At 37.9% G+C, this 16392-nt stretch overlaps 1 protein-coding gene across 1 annotated transcript; it reads left to right on the forward strand.

Annotated features, from left to right (window-relative positions):
• Window positions 1-1381: 1381 nt before the first annotated feature.
• On the forward strand, window positions 1382-16308 carry LOC148736179 (uncharacterized). Its single transcript, XM_088752341.1, has 6 exons — window positions 1382-1669; window positions 7212-7386; window positions 8378-8716; window positions 9528-9614; window positions 10675-10950; window positions 11706-16308. The coding sequence occupies exons 3-6, from the start codon at window positions 8437-8439 to the stop codon at window positions 14597-14599; spliced, it is 3537 nt and encodes a 1178-aa protein (XP_088608467.1). The 5' UTR covers window positions 1382-1669; window positions 7212-7386; window positions 8378-8436; the 3' UTR covers window positions 14600-16308.
• The last annotated feature ends 84 nt before the right edge of the window (window positions 16309-16392 follow it).

Consider the following 16392-nt stretch of genomic DNA (forward strand, 5'->3'; position numbering starts at 1 on the left):
ACCTTTCTTTAACTATTATGTCATAGCCGTTTACCGGCTTACTTCGAGTTTTTTAGTTCTAATCATTTTCAGCCTAAGGTTGTGCGTAAAAGGAAAACAGCTTTGCATATTTAAATGCAATAATTTTTTTTGGCGACTGCCGTGAAGACGTGGAGAGAACATTCAGGATGAAAATATCCTCTAATCATTCAGTGGGAGGTGATTTATTTTTATTCCCAACAACGATATTTCCTCAAATATGAGCCCACGTTCTGATACGGATCCACCCGAATCAGGGCCCATGCCCTTGGCCCTCTTGACTAAGCCTCCTCTTTCCTCATTTTCGCAAATAGTAAGGATACAAGAGAAATCCATTCCTACTGTCACTTTATTCATAACGTTTTCAGTTTCAACAACAACATAATCAGTAGAGGAAAATAGTTTCCTTTCCGTAAAGTCCCCTCCAGTTATTGAATTTCTGTCTACTTGGATATTGTAGCTTTTGTCTTTTAATTGACGATCTGGTCAAAATAAAGCTACAGTTTGTTGAAAAGAAAATTAATGTAAGCCCTCACCCCCCACCTCCAGCACCTCATATAGTACCTTCAGTGCCTTAGCTCCAATACATCTTGATATTTTATCTCTCCTGCTGCTTTGGTTTGTTTTGTTTCTCATTTTTTAAGTTCCCATTTCTGCAGTGTTTCTGTTGGTGTTCCATTTTCACTTGACTTCTCTGTAATTACATTTGATAAAAATGTATTCTGTATGAATAAATCATTTTCAGTCCTTTTCGAACCCCTGATAATTTGAAGTGCCGCTAGCTCAAGCCTTTTTCAATTTCCTTTAGGGTTCGAGTTCAACGTTCTTCACCAACCGGTAGGTCTAAGGTCTGAATTGGGTAGGTCTTGGATACTGCCCGGGGTCGTAGGCAACGGGCCGCATTCCCAATGCAGACCGACCTTGGCTAGTGAAAAACATCTCTTTTTCTTAGCGAGTTGGTTTCCAAAAGATCCCGCATGACTTAGGGCTACAGTTTCCAGGGTAATTTCGGGAAGATCCTCCATAAACCAGGGTCAGGTATGTTACTTGAAAAATCTTTGCCGAAAATAAATGTGTTGTTTGATCGTAAAGCGAACTCGCGTGTGGCCATCCATCTCTGTGTTTTGCATTTCATGTCAATAAAGCTGGACATTCAAGCTATAAAGTTTAGTCGCTGTTTAGTAAACCCGTATTCTAAAGATTCCTAAATTTAGCTAAACCTTTTTATCGGGACATTCATTTTTGTGACCAGTGTCAAGAGGGCAGAAAGTTTGCAATGGAAGGACATTTATTTCATTAAATCAAACCTCTTGCGCAGAAAGCCTAGTGCCCACTGATTGCGTAAAACCGTGTAAACAACCAGCCATATAAGTCTTGAAGAGCTGATTCATCATAAACGTGTTGTCAAAACTGAAACAAAAACGAGTACACAAACATTCAATCAAAATTAGAGGAAAGGTCAAGATTACAACAGGAAGTGAACAAAGTTAGATAGGAGCAACGCGGACTGACTTTATCGCGTAGGAGATTGGAGCTAGTATTCTCGATGGGTGTGTTTGGACTTGCAAGTAAATCGTGATTTCGTTACTTGGGATACGAGGAACAGGTGATCGTTACGTGTGGATTCTTTAGGAAGAGTCAAAGCTGCAAGGTATGTGTAATTAAATAGGGTTTCACTCAGATAGTTATCTCTTTCGGCGTCTGCATACGTAAATTTGAAGTAAAGTTTGCGTCTAATTAAGAAAGTAAAGCAAACTTCCGCCTTTGAGGCAAATTTAGTTTCGATTTCGTTACTGAATAAAAAATTCTCTGCCTTCTCTTTCGCTTTTGTGGATACATTTAGGATGTTGTTAACGACATGTTTGAATCACAGCTTTTTTGCTGCCCTCGCTATGTTTGCTTTTGAATTTAATGCTACAGCTCTGACTCTGTTCGTAAATAAAGAAGTATCTTAATTGAACATTTACATGTTGTGCCTAATGGAGAGCCAATGCGACAAGACTTCCTAAATTTAGTTATTCACAAATTACTGTGAAACCACATAACATAAAATTACATACTTATTGCATGAAACCCACAGGATCAAGTGTATAGTAAGATATCTGAGATGTTTTTTCCTATTGTTGTGTTATTCCTAAATTGTTATTCTAAGCATGCTGACCAAGTAGAGCTCACGTTAACGTTCTTATCTCTTCTACAACTTGTCTGAATCTAAATCATTAATCATGTTTGAACACAAGTGTAAAGTGGGAAGAATATTCACGTAGTGAATATGTCATAAATCTACAGAACAGTAGCTGTATTTTTATTTATTACGCGTTAGATATCCTCTGTATTGACTTGTCAGGACAAAGTGACCTTCACTGAATAACGTTTAAAGACAAGATTTGCAGTTTTCTGTGCATTGTTGATTAAAGGAAAATATTTCGTAGCATCTTAGACAGATTTCTGCCTTGTCAATCAGCTGCTTTCTGATCTATCTCACTGTTCTCCAGCTATATAAACATGACGAAAACCACATTTTCTTTAATGTACCTGGTCAGAGTTTATTACTGGTCAGACAAATTATTGTTTCTCAGACACCCATTAGAGAGCTCCTAAGTGTGTAGATTTGTTTTAGCAGAACTACTTTAATTACTGTTCTTTTTACTTGCAAGATCTATAAGTATATGAATTATAGTGGTCATGCGTCACTGTCAGTGATGCACCGACTCTGATGTCGCTGACAGTGATGCATGCATGACCATGATAAAAATGATAGACACGAGAAAAGCTGTTCATTTCTGATTAGCTAGAAAACAGTGTAGATCTCATGTAACTTAGGACGCAAATTGGTTTGCAAATGCAGTTAACAAATAGTGCATGTTCAAAGTAAAGCTTAGCTTGTTCAAGGTGTGCTCAGAGTAGGTGTCTCAGGTTTCAAAATAATGATTGGGTTCTTCTAGATGCTGAGCTTTCATAATTGAATGTGATTTTCAGGGAATAGTTATGTTTACTTCAAATACTTCCAAGTTCACAGATGAAAGTAATTTGTCATGTAAAAGTTAAAATTTTACAACTTTAGCCAATGGGTGGAGAGATCTTCGTGTATATTTTATTAAGCAAAATTTTTCACGCTTGTTTTGTTTTTATGCTTTCCTTTTTTCATAATTTATCTAGTATTAATAAGTATGAACATGTTTTCTTGAGTAATTTGATTTAAATAAGATGTATTGATTTTTCAGACTACAAATTGCATAAGCCCTTATACAGTTTTATTCATCTGAAACTTTACCCTTTCTAATATTTATACCAAAAAGTGCATTCAAAATCATGTGATAGCCTGTAATAATTTTAGCTATGAGATTTTCATGATAAATCTGACCATGTCCACCAGTTGATAGTTTTTTTTCCTTTTTCAGATCACTTTTCTTTTAAAGTAAATAGTTTTATGTTTACTTAATCCTTTGACTCCTAAGAGTGACTTGCATCTAATTTCTCCTTACAATATCACCCCTGAATCACACATTAACCCATTAACGTCCAGTGCGCCCGTATGCGCCCATGGGGACCCACACTCTTTCTACGCCCTGTGACGTCATCAATTTTAACTCTGGAGCACGAATTCGAGCATGTACTTGAACGGGTTGAAAATATCTTGCAGACGATACCAGAATGAGCGCAATTGAGTGGAGGAGATTGGAGAAATAGCCAAAAAACCGTGTCACTTTGACTGGAAAATCTGCACGAAGATCGTGTTTCACTACCCACCTACCTTTCCGAGCATGTGCTTTGAAAATAATGAGTAGTTTCTGAAAAATCTCTACACCAAAATGAAGCCTACTCAATTTCCAGCAAGTGAGGAGAAACTTTAGGCAAGGAGAGGGGAAAAAAAGGGCAGGAGAAAGAGAGAAAAGCAGAAGTCGTAAGTGGGGCGTGACTTTTCAACCCAAAAACTATGTCGAAATTTTGCTCTCTGCGCGTGCCCGAGATTTTGAGGCCGCCATTTTGCATTTGGATCGAAAGGCCGTCGAGTGCATGAGCTGTCAAGTGGTTTTTGGTAAGTTCGAGCTTTTAAAACCCCAACAGTGACCCCAAATCTGCTGGACTAGCTTCAAAACACGGTTTTCCACAAAAGCTGCGGCCGTTAATGGGTTAACAAAGAAGCAAGTTTTTTCGGAAAAATCCACTTTTTGGCATTAAGCAATCAAATCGGTTAGGGTAACGTAAAATCAGGTCAAAAAGTTAGGGTTAGGGTATCTTTTAGGGTTAGGGTTAAGGTCAGGAGAATAAAGGAAATGATCAGCCACTAGAGAAGCTCTTGATTGTTAAACAGATTCTCCTTGTCAGCACCTCAGGAAATGTCTGCAGAACAGTATGGAGAATATACATACTGATATTACAGAGTAAAGGGTTAAAAGGAGAAATTTCTCTTTGGTAATTTTACTCTGGGGAGTGAAAGATTATCTGGGAAAGATTATCTATGTTGCTGTTGCACCTCTTCATTCAGTGTTTTTTTTTTTAATTAACTTTTTTCTTAATTTGAGGTTTATGACCATTTGAAAAAAAACAAATTTTGAAATAAATACTCCAGACCATTTATCAAAAAAAAAAAAAAAAAAATAGAAAACAAGTTGAAAACCAGCCTGAACACCTTTTGCATCAGACTCTTTCTAAATTCAACTCTTTCTAAATTTTCCATGGCAAATGATAACATGACTGGACATGTAGAACAAAGAAAAAACTTGTACAAATTAAACGAATCGCATGAGATGTTAAGTTTGAACTGTCAATCTCTATTAATTTAGGCACTGTTGGGAGAGCACTGAGACTGAAGTCTCACATATTGAGTGCAATACAGTGGCACACAAATAGTTTTAGTGTTATGATCTCACACTAAGACATTATTTCTACAGCAGCGTACAGTGTGCTATTTTGAAATAGCACACTGCTGCTTTTGTTAATTACCTAGATTAGTGTAAAATAAAGTTATAACCTCCTTGTTTCCTATGTTAACTTGCTTTGGACACTTTCCAACACTGGAAATTCTCTCTAGGAATAAAGGAATACATGTCTCAACCACTTCATTTTTTCACAATTTTCCCCAATTGGTAGGTGATTCCTGGGGTATCAAGTAAACTCTTTGCCGGCAAATCAACATGAAATCTTTGAAAGAGAGTCACATGATTTGTTTTAAAATCGAAATTTGTAATTTTTGTTTGGTGAAAGAACACTCACATTACAATCTTGTATGCATCATTAGAAAGTGACAACTTTATTATTATACTTCTGTTGTGTTCATTACTTTTTGTTTGAGTGGATAGGTTTCTTATTTTTGCTTACAAAATCATCAGCACATTGAGTAACAAGCACTTACTTTAGTTAATTAGGTGAATAGTTTTTGTTTATACTGAAACAAGGAGATAATAAAGCACAAAAACTGGATTTTAAATCATATATTACTCTGGCAACAATTACAATATTTTCAGGTGCAAATTGGGTATAAGCTGTTTCAAAGGATCTTCAGAGTTTGAGTTAAGCCAATCAGAGCGGGGCTTCAACACTCTTCACTGTTTTTAAACAGTATCTACTTAAAAGTATATACTAATTAGGTAAATTAGAATAGCAAGCAGGAAATTATGATGGTCTAGACTTGCAGATGCATTAAATTTCCAGCAGTGTATTTTGAGGTCAAATAGAATTTATGCTACTTTTAAAATAATTGAAATTTCTGTTCAACTTGGAGTTGCATGGTTCATAAGTAGGCTTGTATATACCTGCATGACCCACTCACAGGAAACCAGTACAATTTTCCATTAAGTTATGAAACTAGAAATAATCAATTTGAATCTTCAACATCCACTCCCCCGCTAATCCCCTGGGAGTTTGAACTTTTGAAGTTGCCTGCACTTATGTATGTCCAAGTACTTGATTTGATTGTTTTCTTTTCTTTCCTTTTTTTTGGGGGGGGAAAGGCAAATTTAGTGACTTTTGCGTAAACCTTTTCTTTTGAAGGATCTGCAGCTTGGGAAAATGAATTTTTTTACTTTGTTTAAACAACTTCATATTAGGAAAATAAGATATGTTTACTCTGCTGGAAGGACTTGACAATTCGGGTTCAAATTCCCCACCTGATCGAGAAGAGGTTCTAATTCCCTTTCCACAGGCACAGATGACAAATATGGATTAGCCATCTTTAAACTAGAAATGTTTTTATGCTGCTACACTGGGTTACATGTGATGTTTCATAGTAAGGGGTTGCCACTAATCTTTTCCATCTGAATGATATACCTGTGACAGCTACTGAGTGAGTGGCAAAAGTCTGTTATATTTTCATAGCACTTGATATAAATTAATATTTATATTCAATTTTTTGTGAGATGATGGGAACCTAAGGCCAACCATGTTTAAATAGAGGAGAGAATTGCAAAAGGCACATGGCTTTGGGGTGGAGGCAGACAGGATTTCCCAGTGGGGTGGTTTAGTATCTTGTAGGAAACATATAGACCACACGGAATCCGCATTGCAACGCTACCTTTATTCTCTCGCACACTTGCCCTATATACATTACACAGCATTACCCACGTGCCTCATACTAATTAGATTATGTCATCACCGATATTATTACACAAACACTAAAGGTGGTCCTACAACACACCAGCTTTTAATGCTCATAAGGGGACATTTCAATTGTTTTCTTTTCCTGTGATTAGCTCTTATAGCTCTTCCTTAATTGATTAAGTGAGGAGCCATATGTATGTGAGGTCCCCCCTTCTTGCCCCCTCCCCCAACCCCATAACCTAGACTTAAGAATAGTTGCAGCAGACCCATTACACTTGGAGGGGGTGGGTGGGGCTGTAATGGATAAAATGAAGCTTATTGATGTGTAACTTAATTAATACCAAGAATAGATTAATATAATTGTTCTTAACTTTGTGATCTACATTATTTCTAAATGTTTTCTCTTGTAGTCTAAATGCAACAGATTGTTACATATAATAATGCCATTGATAATTATGCTGAGGTCAATTATGTAGAAAATATCTCTTTTCAAATAAATTTAACTAAGATGTTTTTCAAGTATTCCACTTTTATTCCAATTCATTGGTATGTTAAATTGTTGCAGAAAATCCAACTACCTTAAAGTGGGAATCAATGGTCTGAAAATCAATTTGACTCAAATACTGAATTTTCCTTGTTGTTTTTTTTTTTAGATCCTGCTACTGACACATGAATGGTCACAAATTCCGCATTGCTTCAGATATTTCGAAGGAAACAGAGCAGCGATGGATGATTAATTAGTATAATTTCAGGCGTTGAACTCCGCCTGTTATGTAGTTATAGAAAGTCATTCAAAAGAGGAAAACCACAAAAGATCTTCTCAAACAGGTAATTATAACTATTCTGTGGTGTTTCAAAGTACGCAGCTCCTGGTTTCCAATTCTAATTTTCCTAATTCAGGAATAATTTAAATAGATTAGAATCGCTGTCTTTCAGAGTTTATGCTAAATTCTCAGGAGGCAGTCTTACGCACACAGTGGAAGATGGCTGCCATTGTTTTTTTTTTTTTTCAATTTCTGAAGCATGGACATTGATCCATCCAGAGGTTGCTAAAAGAAATAAAAAATTTAACAGTGCACTATCAGATTTTGAGCCTGGTTGGCTTGTGGACAAGCCCTAACATCAAATTTTGTCTATAGAGAATAGCATTGATGTTACTTTGTGGTCACACCCGCAATATATGAGTTTAATTCTAAACAGTCACCAATCGTTGCATAAGGATTTTCTTGTAACGATTGATGAGTATGTCAACCTTAAGGTTTAGCTGAATTTCATTTCACATGATGAGATGATGTGATTCTCCATGAAAGATCGTCAAAAGGATATTTACTTTAATTCAGGCCACTTTATTTATTTCCTCACACAGTTAATCGTCTCAAACAATTTCCAAAAAACAAATGGAGTTACCCTACTTTTAATAGAAGAAGTTAATACATGTGCATAAGCACCACCTGGTGATTTGACCTCTGGACTCTGATCAAGATGTTGAGTCTGGAGCCATAGCCACTGTCTTGTACGAGTGTTCCTGGGTAAGACACTTTACTCTCACTGGCGGAGTGTTCCTCCCCACTCAGGAGTAGAAATGGATATCAGAAAACTGTTAGGAAACTAATAAAAATGATGAATTATGCCAGGGAGGAACGGAGGGACTATTTGTTCCTATGAGGAACTTTCATCCTGTCCAGAAAGGAGAACTTATTTATAAGCTCCCGTAATACTTGGCCTGTCGCAGCTTCCTTTATTTTGAAATCACTAAGAAATTATCTAAAGCTAAATTAGAATCAAAACTGTATCCTTATGTATTCTTATTTCTCTGCAGAAATCCAATAGTTTGCATGTTATACTCCTGATGGGAAAATTTAACCACTTATTCTACTGATGGAGACAGATAGGTGTGGTCAGACAAAGGAGGAGTCTGGTAATATCACTGAAGTTATAGTTATACCTGATGATCCTCCTTCACCACAAGACATTGCTGGTCCATCCGTTTCATTCAGTTCTTCTCCTGTAGCATCATCTTCAAGAGTTGCCGATACTCTGCAGTTACCTTCTGTGGACCTTGTCACCAGACGTGACTCAGCAGCCTGTCACTTGAACAGACCACCACAGCCACCTGTGGAGAATCGGAGAATCGCGAGACGGGAGACTCAGACTGTAGGTGAGTCAACTGTCAATGCTTCAACTTCATTGTGCAGACCTCACAATGTACTAGCAAGAAAAAGAAAGAGGATAGTGGCACTAAGCTACAGAAAGCAAGATCGATTCGAGTGTTGTATATTTATAAGTAATGTGCCCGGTATTGCCAATCAACGTGCCAGAAAAGGGCTGCATTTTATTAAATACATTGTCATTTCTTGTGTTGTTAAGCCAGTTCATTTGCTTAATTTAAGCACCCAAAATGCACCAGATTGCATCCCAGAGCACTCAAATGTTCAAAATTTCCCAGGGGGCATGTCCCCAGACACCCCCTAGTTGTTCGCACCTTCGGCACTCAAGTTGGGGGCTACGGGCCCAAATTGTCTCCGCCTCCTTCCCTTTCATCGACTTCAACTTTCTTTGAAAAGGAAAACCCTGAATGAAGGGATGATATCTTAACTTTTCACTTGGTTTCCAGTATTGAACTTTCACAGGTTTTGTGCTAACTAATATAAGTTGACTGGTATCTTTTGATCTACCTCAAATGAATTTGTAAATACAAGCAAATACAAAATTTTGTCAAAATATTCCCTTTTACTTAAAGCACATGACAACAAAGCAAAATTTCAAGGTGATTCTTTCATTTCAAATTTGAAGCTACATGCTTAATTTAAAGTAACTTTGAGGGAAAATGACATCAGAAATCTGTACTATAACATATTTATTTGATCTTCAAAACCCCATAGATGGTGGGCTATAGATGTCAGATCTCTTTTTATCTATGCACAGGAGTAAATATTATGAATTGATTTATGAATGATTTTTTTTTTTAGGGATAAGTCATGGAAAGAGGAAATTGTCCTCAGGCTGCACTAACCAGGATCCTAAACAACCCAGAGTTACATCTCTGAACGTGGCAGGTTATTATTAATCTTGTTGGCTACAAATCAATCTTTTTACTTACATCTTTCAGAAAAGCAAATATTTGCTCATTCAAGAGTGAAGTCTTATGTATATTTTCCCAATAATAAGCAATTTAGTAACCAGTTTTCATGAGAATTTAACAGATTTATGTGATTAAATAGGCAAAAAGTTCATGTACATTTTTAAAGTGGTACACCAAACTAAGTAGCATTGCTTGTGCGATAAGGAAGTAAAAATATCTTCTATCGCGTTTATCACTTCCTTGGTAAAATTGACAAAATGCAAGGCAGCTATTTTGAAGTTTTGCACCCATGCCATAATCACCTCGTGCAGGGTGATTAAAGCGAGATATGATGCAATCCCTGACCAATCAGAGTGCCTGTACCTCTGTTATCACCAGCACAGTAATTATACTAACATGAACTATCAGTGCTGAGATCTGACTTCTCGGCCAAAGCCGAAGGCTGAGGCAGATAACACAGACGCATGGTTTGACTATTTATGATGTCATGCAAAAACCAAAGTCTGTGATTGTTTTATTACACATTTTTTAAACAATCTGCTATAGAAGACACCTCTCTGAGTTTGCAAAGTCAAAAATAGTACATGGACAAGGGGCTAAGAAACTAGGTAAACTTTGAACTCAAAATAATAACCCAATATCTGCTGCAGTTTTAATTGTAGGGCCGATGTATATTAATTGTAGTTATAATGTTGTTAAGGAGAGGATAAGCTGAAGTTTTGCTTTAGAACATTTGTTTAATTGATTTGGAATAATTTTTATTTGATGAATAATGTTCTTGGAGCACTTAGCTGTTATTAAGAAAACAACACCAAGAGCCAATTCTAACCTCTGTATGTTTATTGTTACGTAGTTCACCTACAAAAGTGAGCAGATTCTTTGTCATCTTTTCTTCCTTTGGTGCTGAGCACTGATTGGCACAGCGGATTGAAGTTGGAATCATTGTCTGTTTCCTATAATTTGATTGGTTGATCTTGTTTAAGAGACCCAGGTAACACTTTGAGGTCATTATTAAAGTTATTCTTTTTTTTTAGTCAAACAAGGTACACCAACAGATGATGAATTAGAGGAACTAGGCAACGAAATTGCTGAAAAGTGGATGAAACTTGGGCGTCGCTTGGGGCTTAACAAGCCAAAACTTCAGGATATAGAGCAAAACCACAGGCAACTATGTGACAAAGGATACCACATGTTAATGCACTGGAAACAGGAGAATGGTTCTGCTGCAACTTACCAAAATTTGAATGTTGCTTTACAGCATAAACTCGTGCAGCGTAAAGACTTAGCAGAACAAATTTGTTATAGACATGGTAATCATTTTTATTAATACTAGTTGATAGGAAATTATCGTTATTGAATTATTGCATGTCGGTGAAATCTGAATAAAGCAGACACCCATGTTGAGGGGACTTACAGTTATACAGCGGCCATCTCTCTAAAGATGAGGAAGACACAAAAATAGGAAGCCCATCTACGACAAAAAAACCCAGTAGTGTTACCATATTCTTTGAAAGAGGTACAAAGTTTAATTGTCGAGTGGCTAAGGGTTTACAATAAGGATGTCATCAGTTTTGTTCATAAGACATGTTGAACCTCAAACTACAAGAGACAAAACGCCTCTACTTTGTTTCCAATTGTATTTTGAATGGAATAACGTTTTAGCAGTTCCTAAATCAGTCCGTTAACAAGAAGAAAGAGGCTCAAAACAAGATGAATTAGAAAGCCAAGATACATGTATTGATGCTTAAACAGACCGATAAGCTCAGGTTACTGGAACTTGTATGGAGCGAATTCACCTTGGAAATATGTCGATCGACGCATACTTGCATATTGCAAGGATCATGTGCTTAAATTATAAGATAAAAAATATAGTCAATTATGAGCTCGATAATGAAATACAGAAAGACATTCTTCGTCTTACCACGAGCTTGTCTGAGTTCCCTAAAAAAAATCGTAGCAAAACGAAAAAACGTCTTCCTCTTTTTCAGTACCTGACTCGAACTTTACCATCTTTCGTATGCTGGTTACCACTGATTATGGTCATCAATTCGTTGTTTTTCTTTAGCAGACCTCCTTCCTGGGGACACTTTTGATGTAAAAATCTGTCGGCAAAAACTTGCAGAACATTACATAAGAACCGCTAAGGTGCCAACCTCTGTGTGGTCCAAAACATCGGCCGTGAACATTGACCAGATCTACACTCGACTGTCCTGGGTGAAGGAAGAACAAACCCCAGCTGGGTCATCGCGGGCTGAGTTGAATCACTACACTGATGTTCTCGCTGAAAACAAGAACGGATTGCCGTCAAACAGGATACTCGTGCAAGGGCAGACTGGGATTGGGAAGAGCACGTTTGTGAAGAAACTAGCCAAGGACTGGGCTAAACTTGACGAGAACACTAAAGAAAATATGAATAACGTGTATTGCACAGAGTCGCCCCTTCAAGATTTTCAACAAGCTTCCAGTGAATATACATCAGGTGAGGAAAGTGAAGTATCGTGGAGTGGTGAAGGTGATTATACATCAAGTACTGACAGTGGAGACACGTCAAGTGATGAAAGTGACGCAACTTTGCCCGTGGATTATGAAGTCAAGATTAGAAATCGTTTAAATGTCTTGAAGAAGTTCGAGATAGTTCTTGTTATTGATCTAAAACAAGTGTCGAAATGCAGCAGCCTTAGAGATGTCATAGACGGCTCTCATATTTTTGCAGACGAAGACGCAACCCTGACTGAAGGCCTGTTAGGTTACATCACCAAGAACCAGGACAAGGTTCTTCTAGTGTTTGATGGTTACGACGAGTATCATTGCGCAAGCAACTCTGAAATATTTGAGATATTTAGAGGAAATAAACTGAGGAACTGTTGTGTGTTGATGACAACTCGAATTTCGAAAGCTGATGAGCTGAAAGAATTTAAGGACGTGCATGCTGAGATCACTGGGTTCAGTGAAGAGGACAGAAAGGCGTTTATGATCAGAATCCTTGGAGGCAAAACACCAGCAAAAAAGCTAATGAAACATCTTAACAAGCGAGACCTTGAAGATCTGGCAAGAGTTCCGCTACTTCTACTTTTCTTTTGCACTTTGTGGAAAAAGGGAAAGCTACAGAGCTCTCCTGACTCCAAAACAAAATTGTACATAGCGATCATCCAGTACGTTTTGGATCATAATGAAGGGAAATGTTCTTCTTCTAACTTTCGCAAAGTTGAAGATTTCACAGAGATTTTGGCTGAAATCGGAAAGGTGGCTTTAGAATGTCTTTTAAATGACGATCATGTATTTGAGTACGATCAACTGTCCGATGCCATCCTTTGTGAGGAAAGTCGGATTATGGGCTTACTTCAAGTCAATGAGTATGCAGAAAATATTCGACCAGCAGGGATGGTATCGTTCATTCACAAGAGCATACAGGAGTTCTTAGCAGCGTGGTATATAACCTACCGATGTGTCCCTGAAGGAAATCTCGGTCAAATTAACGATTGCGCCCAAACCTTGGACAAGTGCAGGTCCTTGGAAAATGTCTTTCGGTTTATTTGTGGTTTGTCAGATGGTGGAGCAGTGAAAGTTTTTGAACACTTGACATCAGTAAGAGTCTGTGACTTAGAGCTGGATTTGTCAAAGACAATACCTGATGAAGAGAGCGAGACAGACGTGACCCTATGTGACGTCACTGACAAGCAGATGAGGTTCATTAACCTTGTCAACGATTCATTTAATGAAGTTGAATCAAAAACTGAAGTTTTTAGACATTGTTTAAATTGCACCGAGGGGATCATTTTTCTCTCGCCGTATGACAGAAGATTAATTAGAGACATTGTGCTGGAACGGAGAATTTTAAATGAAGTTTCAATTCGTGGTGTGGTGTGCTATGACCTCTGGCCTTTTAACAATGATGAAGCGCTATTCGAGTTGCTTGAGTTTCTCAAATGCTTTTATATTCCGCTAAAAACGACTGAGAATTTGGCGGCTGTCTCAGCTGAAGAACTTTTAAAGAAATTTGAATCAATCAAATGTAGATGGCTCTGTGTATTCCGTTGCATCCTTCATTTTCACAGTGGTCAGACACTGTTTTACTTCACTGAACTGAAGTTGCGGTGTGATGACCATGCCAAACTGTTCACTGAGAATTTCGCCCCATCTCATTCCGCAAGTTTGTGTCCAAAGCTGTCATCTCTGAAATTCTTTAGCTCTCTATCCATTGCTGAAGGAGTTAACGAGGAGACAGTGCGCAGTTTTAGTACCATAATTAGAGATTGTAAGAGTTTCGAAAGTTTTAAATTGGAGCGATTGAATGAGAGTGTTTTGGAATGCCTGGAACAAATACCAAATCCTTTTACGTGTCGGTTGAGTCTTGGAAGCTATATCTCTTGGAATTGGTTAACATCGTCTGATGTATTAAAGCTCGCTAGTTTGTTGCCACGGTTCAACAACCTCATCGAATTTAGCGTTGACTTTGATGACTGCAGTGCTGAAGTAGAACACAAACTGGTTTGTAGCATCACACACAAGACTCTTCAGGAACTGAGACTGGGGAACTTGAGAATGACTCCAGCAATAGCCGCGGCACTTGGTCGGTCACTTCCTGAAATGTCGTCTCTAAAGACACTCTGGTTAATAGGGAGGGAGGGGAGCACTGTACAAGTGGAGGACATGAAAGCACTATTTGGAGGATTTAACAAAACATTTCCGGCTTTAATGACTCTCGTGTTCGGTTTTTTCTGCTTCAGAGGTGGCTTTGCTCTACTGACTGAGCGTTTTATTTTTTTTCCCAGCTTGCGGATGGGACATCTTTGTATTTCAAATTTTGATGAACGTGACTTGCGTGGTTTAGTGTGTAGTTTGAAATCCATTCCTAATCTGAGTATCCTGTCGCTAGGAGACAATCCACTGGGTGACATGAACAGGGTGAAATCTATCGTGAAACAAGCACTGCCTCAGGTTTGTGTTCTTTACTGTTAGCACCAGGCTCATTCAACAAGTAAGAAGATAGAAATGAGGACTGACGGAAAGACTGATTGTGATCAGTGTTATGTGACTTGAGCTGCTTGTCCCAGTACCACGCATAAATACATTTTTGAGCAAAGACCTTGAACACATTACAGTCGAAGTTTATGGAACTTTTTTTGAAGTTTTCCCCCTCAATATCTTTTTGGTTTTTGACAAATTTCGGTTAAGATGCTCGAACGTATAACGTTTTAACGAAAGCGCAAGTCGTCCACGTGACAAGAAATGCGTAGCACAACAAGAAAGAGTTTTTTTTATTAATTTAGTTTAGTTTTGAAAGTCAGCAGTTTTTGAACGCGAAAAGGTTACTCGGTAAACCTGAGGTACGCTTCACCATTGTTTTTGGTCAGTAGTACTTTTCACCAGAGATATTCTGCTGTTTTGTTAACTACCAAGGTAATTATGGCGAAGCTCACAGTTTATGTCATAGTTTATGTCATAGTTTACCGGTATACTTCGAATTTTTGGTTCTAATTATTTCCGGTTACGGTTGAGCGTAAAGGAAAACAGCTTTGCACTACTAATATTTAATGGTAATTTGTTTTTTCCTTGCGGCGGCCGTGAGGACGTGAAGAGATCATTTAGGATGAAAAGATCCTCAGATAATTCAGTTCGAAGTGATTTATTTTTATTCCTTACAACGGTATTTCTTCAGATATGAGCCCACACTCTAATAAGGGCTCACTCGAATTAAGGCCCACTCCCTTGGCCCTCTTGACAGTTTGTTGAAAGGAAAACTAATGTAAACCCCTCCCCCCCCCCACCACAATGAAGGCCACTCCTCCCAAAAACGGCCTCTCCCTTTTAGACGACTGAAGTTTTTAATTAACACCCGCGCGCTTATTCGAAGAACTCTGGATTTCTTCTACGTTTCGTTTGAATTTTCTCGCTCAGACCCTCGATAGTTACGCACCAGACGGCTGTTTATCTTTAAAAACGAGAAACGCGTCCAGTAGACTAATTTAAACAGAAGAAATTACTTTCCTTGACCCCATATGTTTAGGGACAGTCCCGTTGCAGATTTATAAACTTTATGTTGAACAATGTTTCACAAGCCTTTATTTGTGAATATTGCGTTAAGCTAACAATTTTCCTACAGTGAAGCTTGATGAAAACTAGCCGTAAGCTCCAGCACTTCAGTACCCTTGCTTCGATACATCTTTCACATTGTACCTCTCCTACTACTATGCTTTGATTTGTTTCATATTTCCTAAGTTCTCATTTCTGCAGTGTTTCTGTTGATGTTCCAATTTCACTTGACATCTCCATAATTAGATTTGATAAAAATGTAGGCCGTATATGAATAGATGATTTTCAGTCCTTTCCCTACCCCTGATAACTTGAACTCCCGCTAGTTCAAACCATTTTAAATTTCCCTTGAGGGTTTGAGTTAACGTTCTTCACCAACCGGGAGGTCTAAGATCTGTATTGGGTAGGTCTTGGATACTGCCCGAGGTCGAAGGCTACCTGGCGTATTCCCAATACGGAACGACCTTGGCTAGTGAAAAACATTTCTTTTTCTTGAAGAAATTCTTTCCAAAAGATCCCTTAGGGATACAATTACCAGGGTAATTTAGGGAAGATCCTCCATAAACCAGGGTCAGATATAAGTTATTTGACAAGTCTTTGCAGATAATAAATGTGTTGTTTGATCGTAAAGTCAACTCTCGTGTGGCCATCCATCTCTGTGTTTTACATTTCATATCGATAAAGCTGGACAGTCAGTTTATAAAGTTAAGCCGTTGTTT

This window comes from Stylophora pistillata, chromosome 3, assembly GCF_964205215.1.
Source record: "Stylophora pistillata chromosome 3, jaStyPist1.2, whole genome shotgun sequence".
In the NCBI taxonomy this organism is placed as follows: Eukaryota; Metazoa; Cnidaria; class Anthozoa; order Scleractinia; family Pocilloporidae; genus Stylophora; species Stylophora pistillata.

Excerpts from the sequence above, each read along its gene's own strand:
- LOC148736179 (XM_088752341.1), top strand. The coding sequence starts at position 8,437 with ATGGAGACAGATAGGTGTGGTCAGACAAAGGAGGAGTCTGGTAATATC. Across the intron at positions 8,717-9,527 it reads ACGGGAGACTCAGACTGTAG|GGATAAGTCATGGAAAGAGG; the intron begins GTGAGTCAACTG and ends TTTTTTTTTTAG. Across the intron at positions 10,951-11,705 it reads ACAAATTTGTTATAGACATG|CAGACCTCCTTCCTGGGGAC; the intron begins GTAATCATTTTT and ends GTTTTTCTTTAG.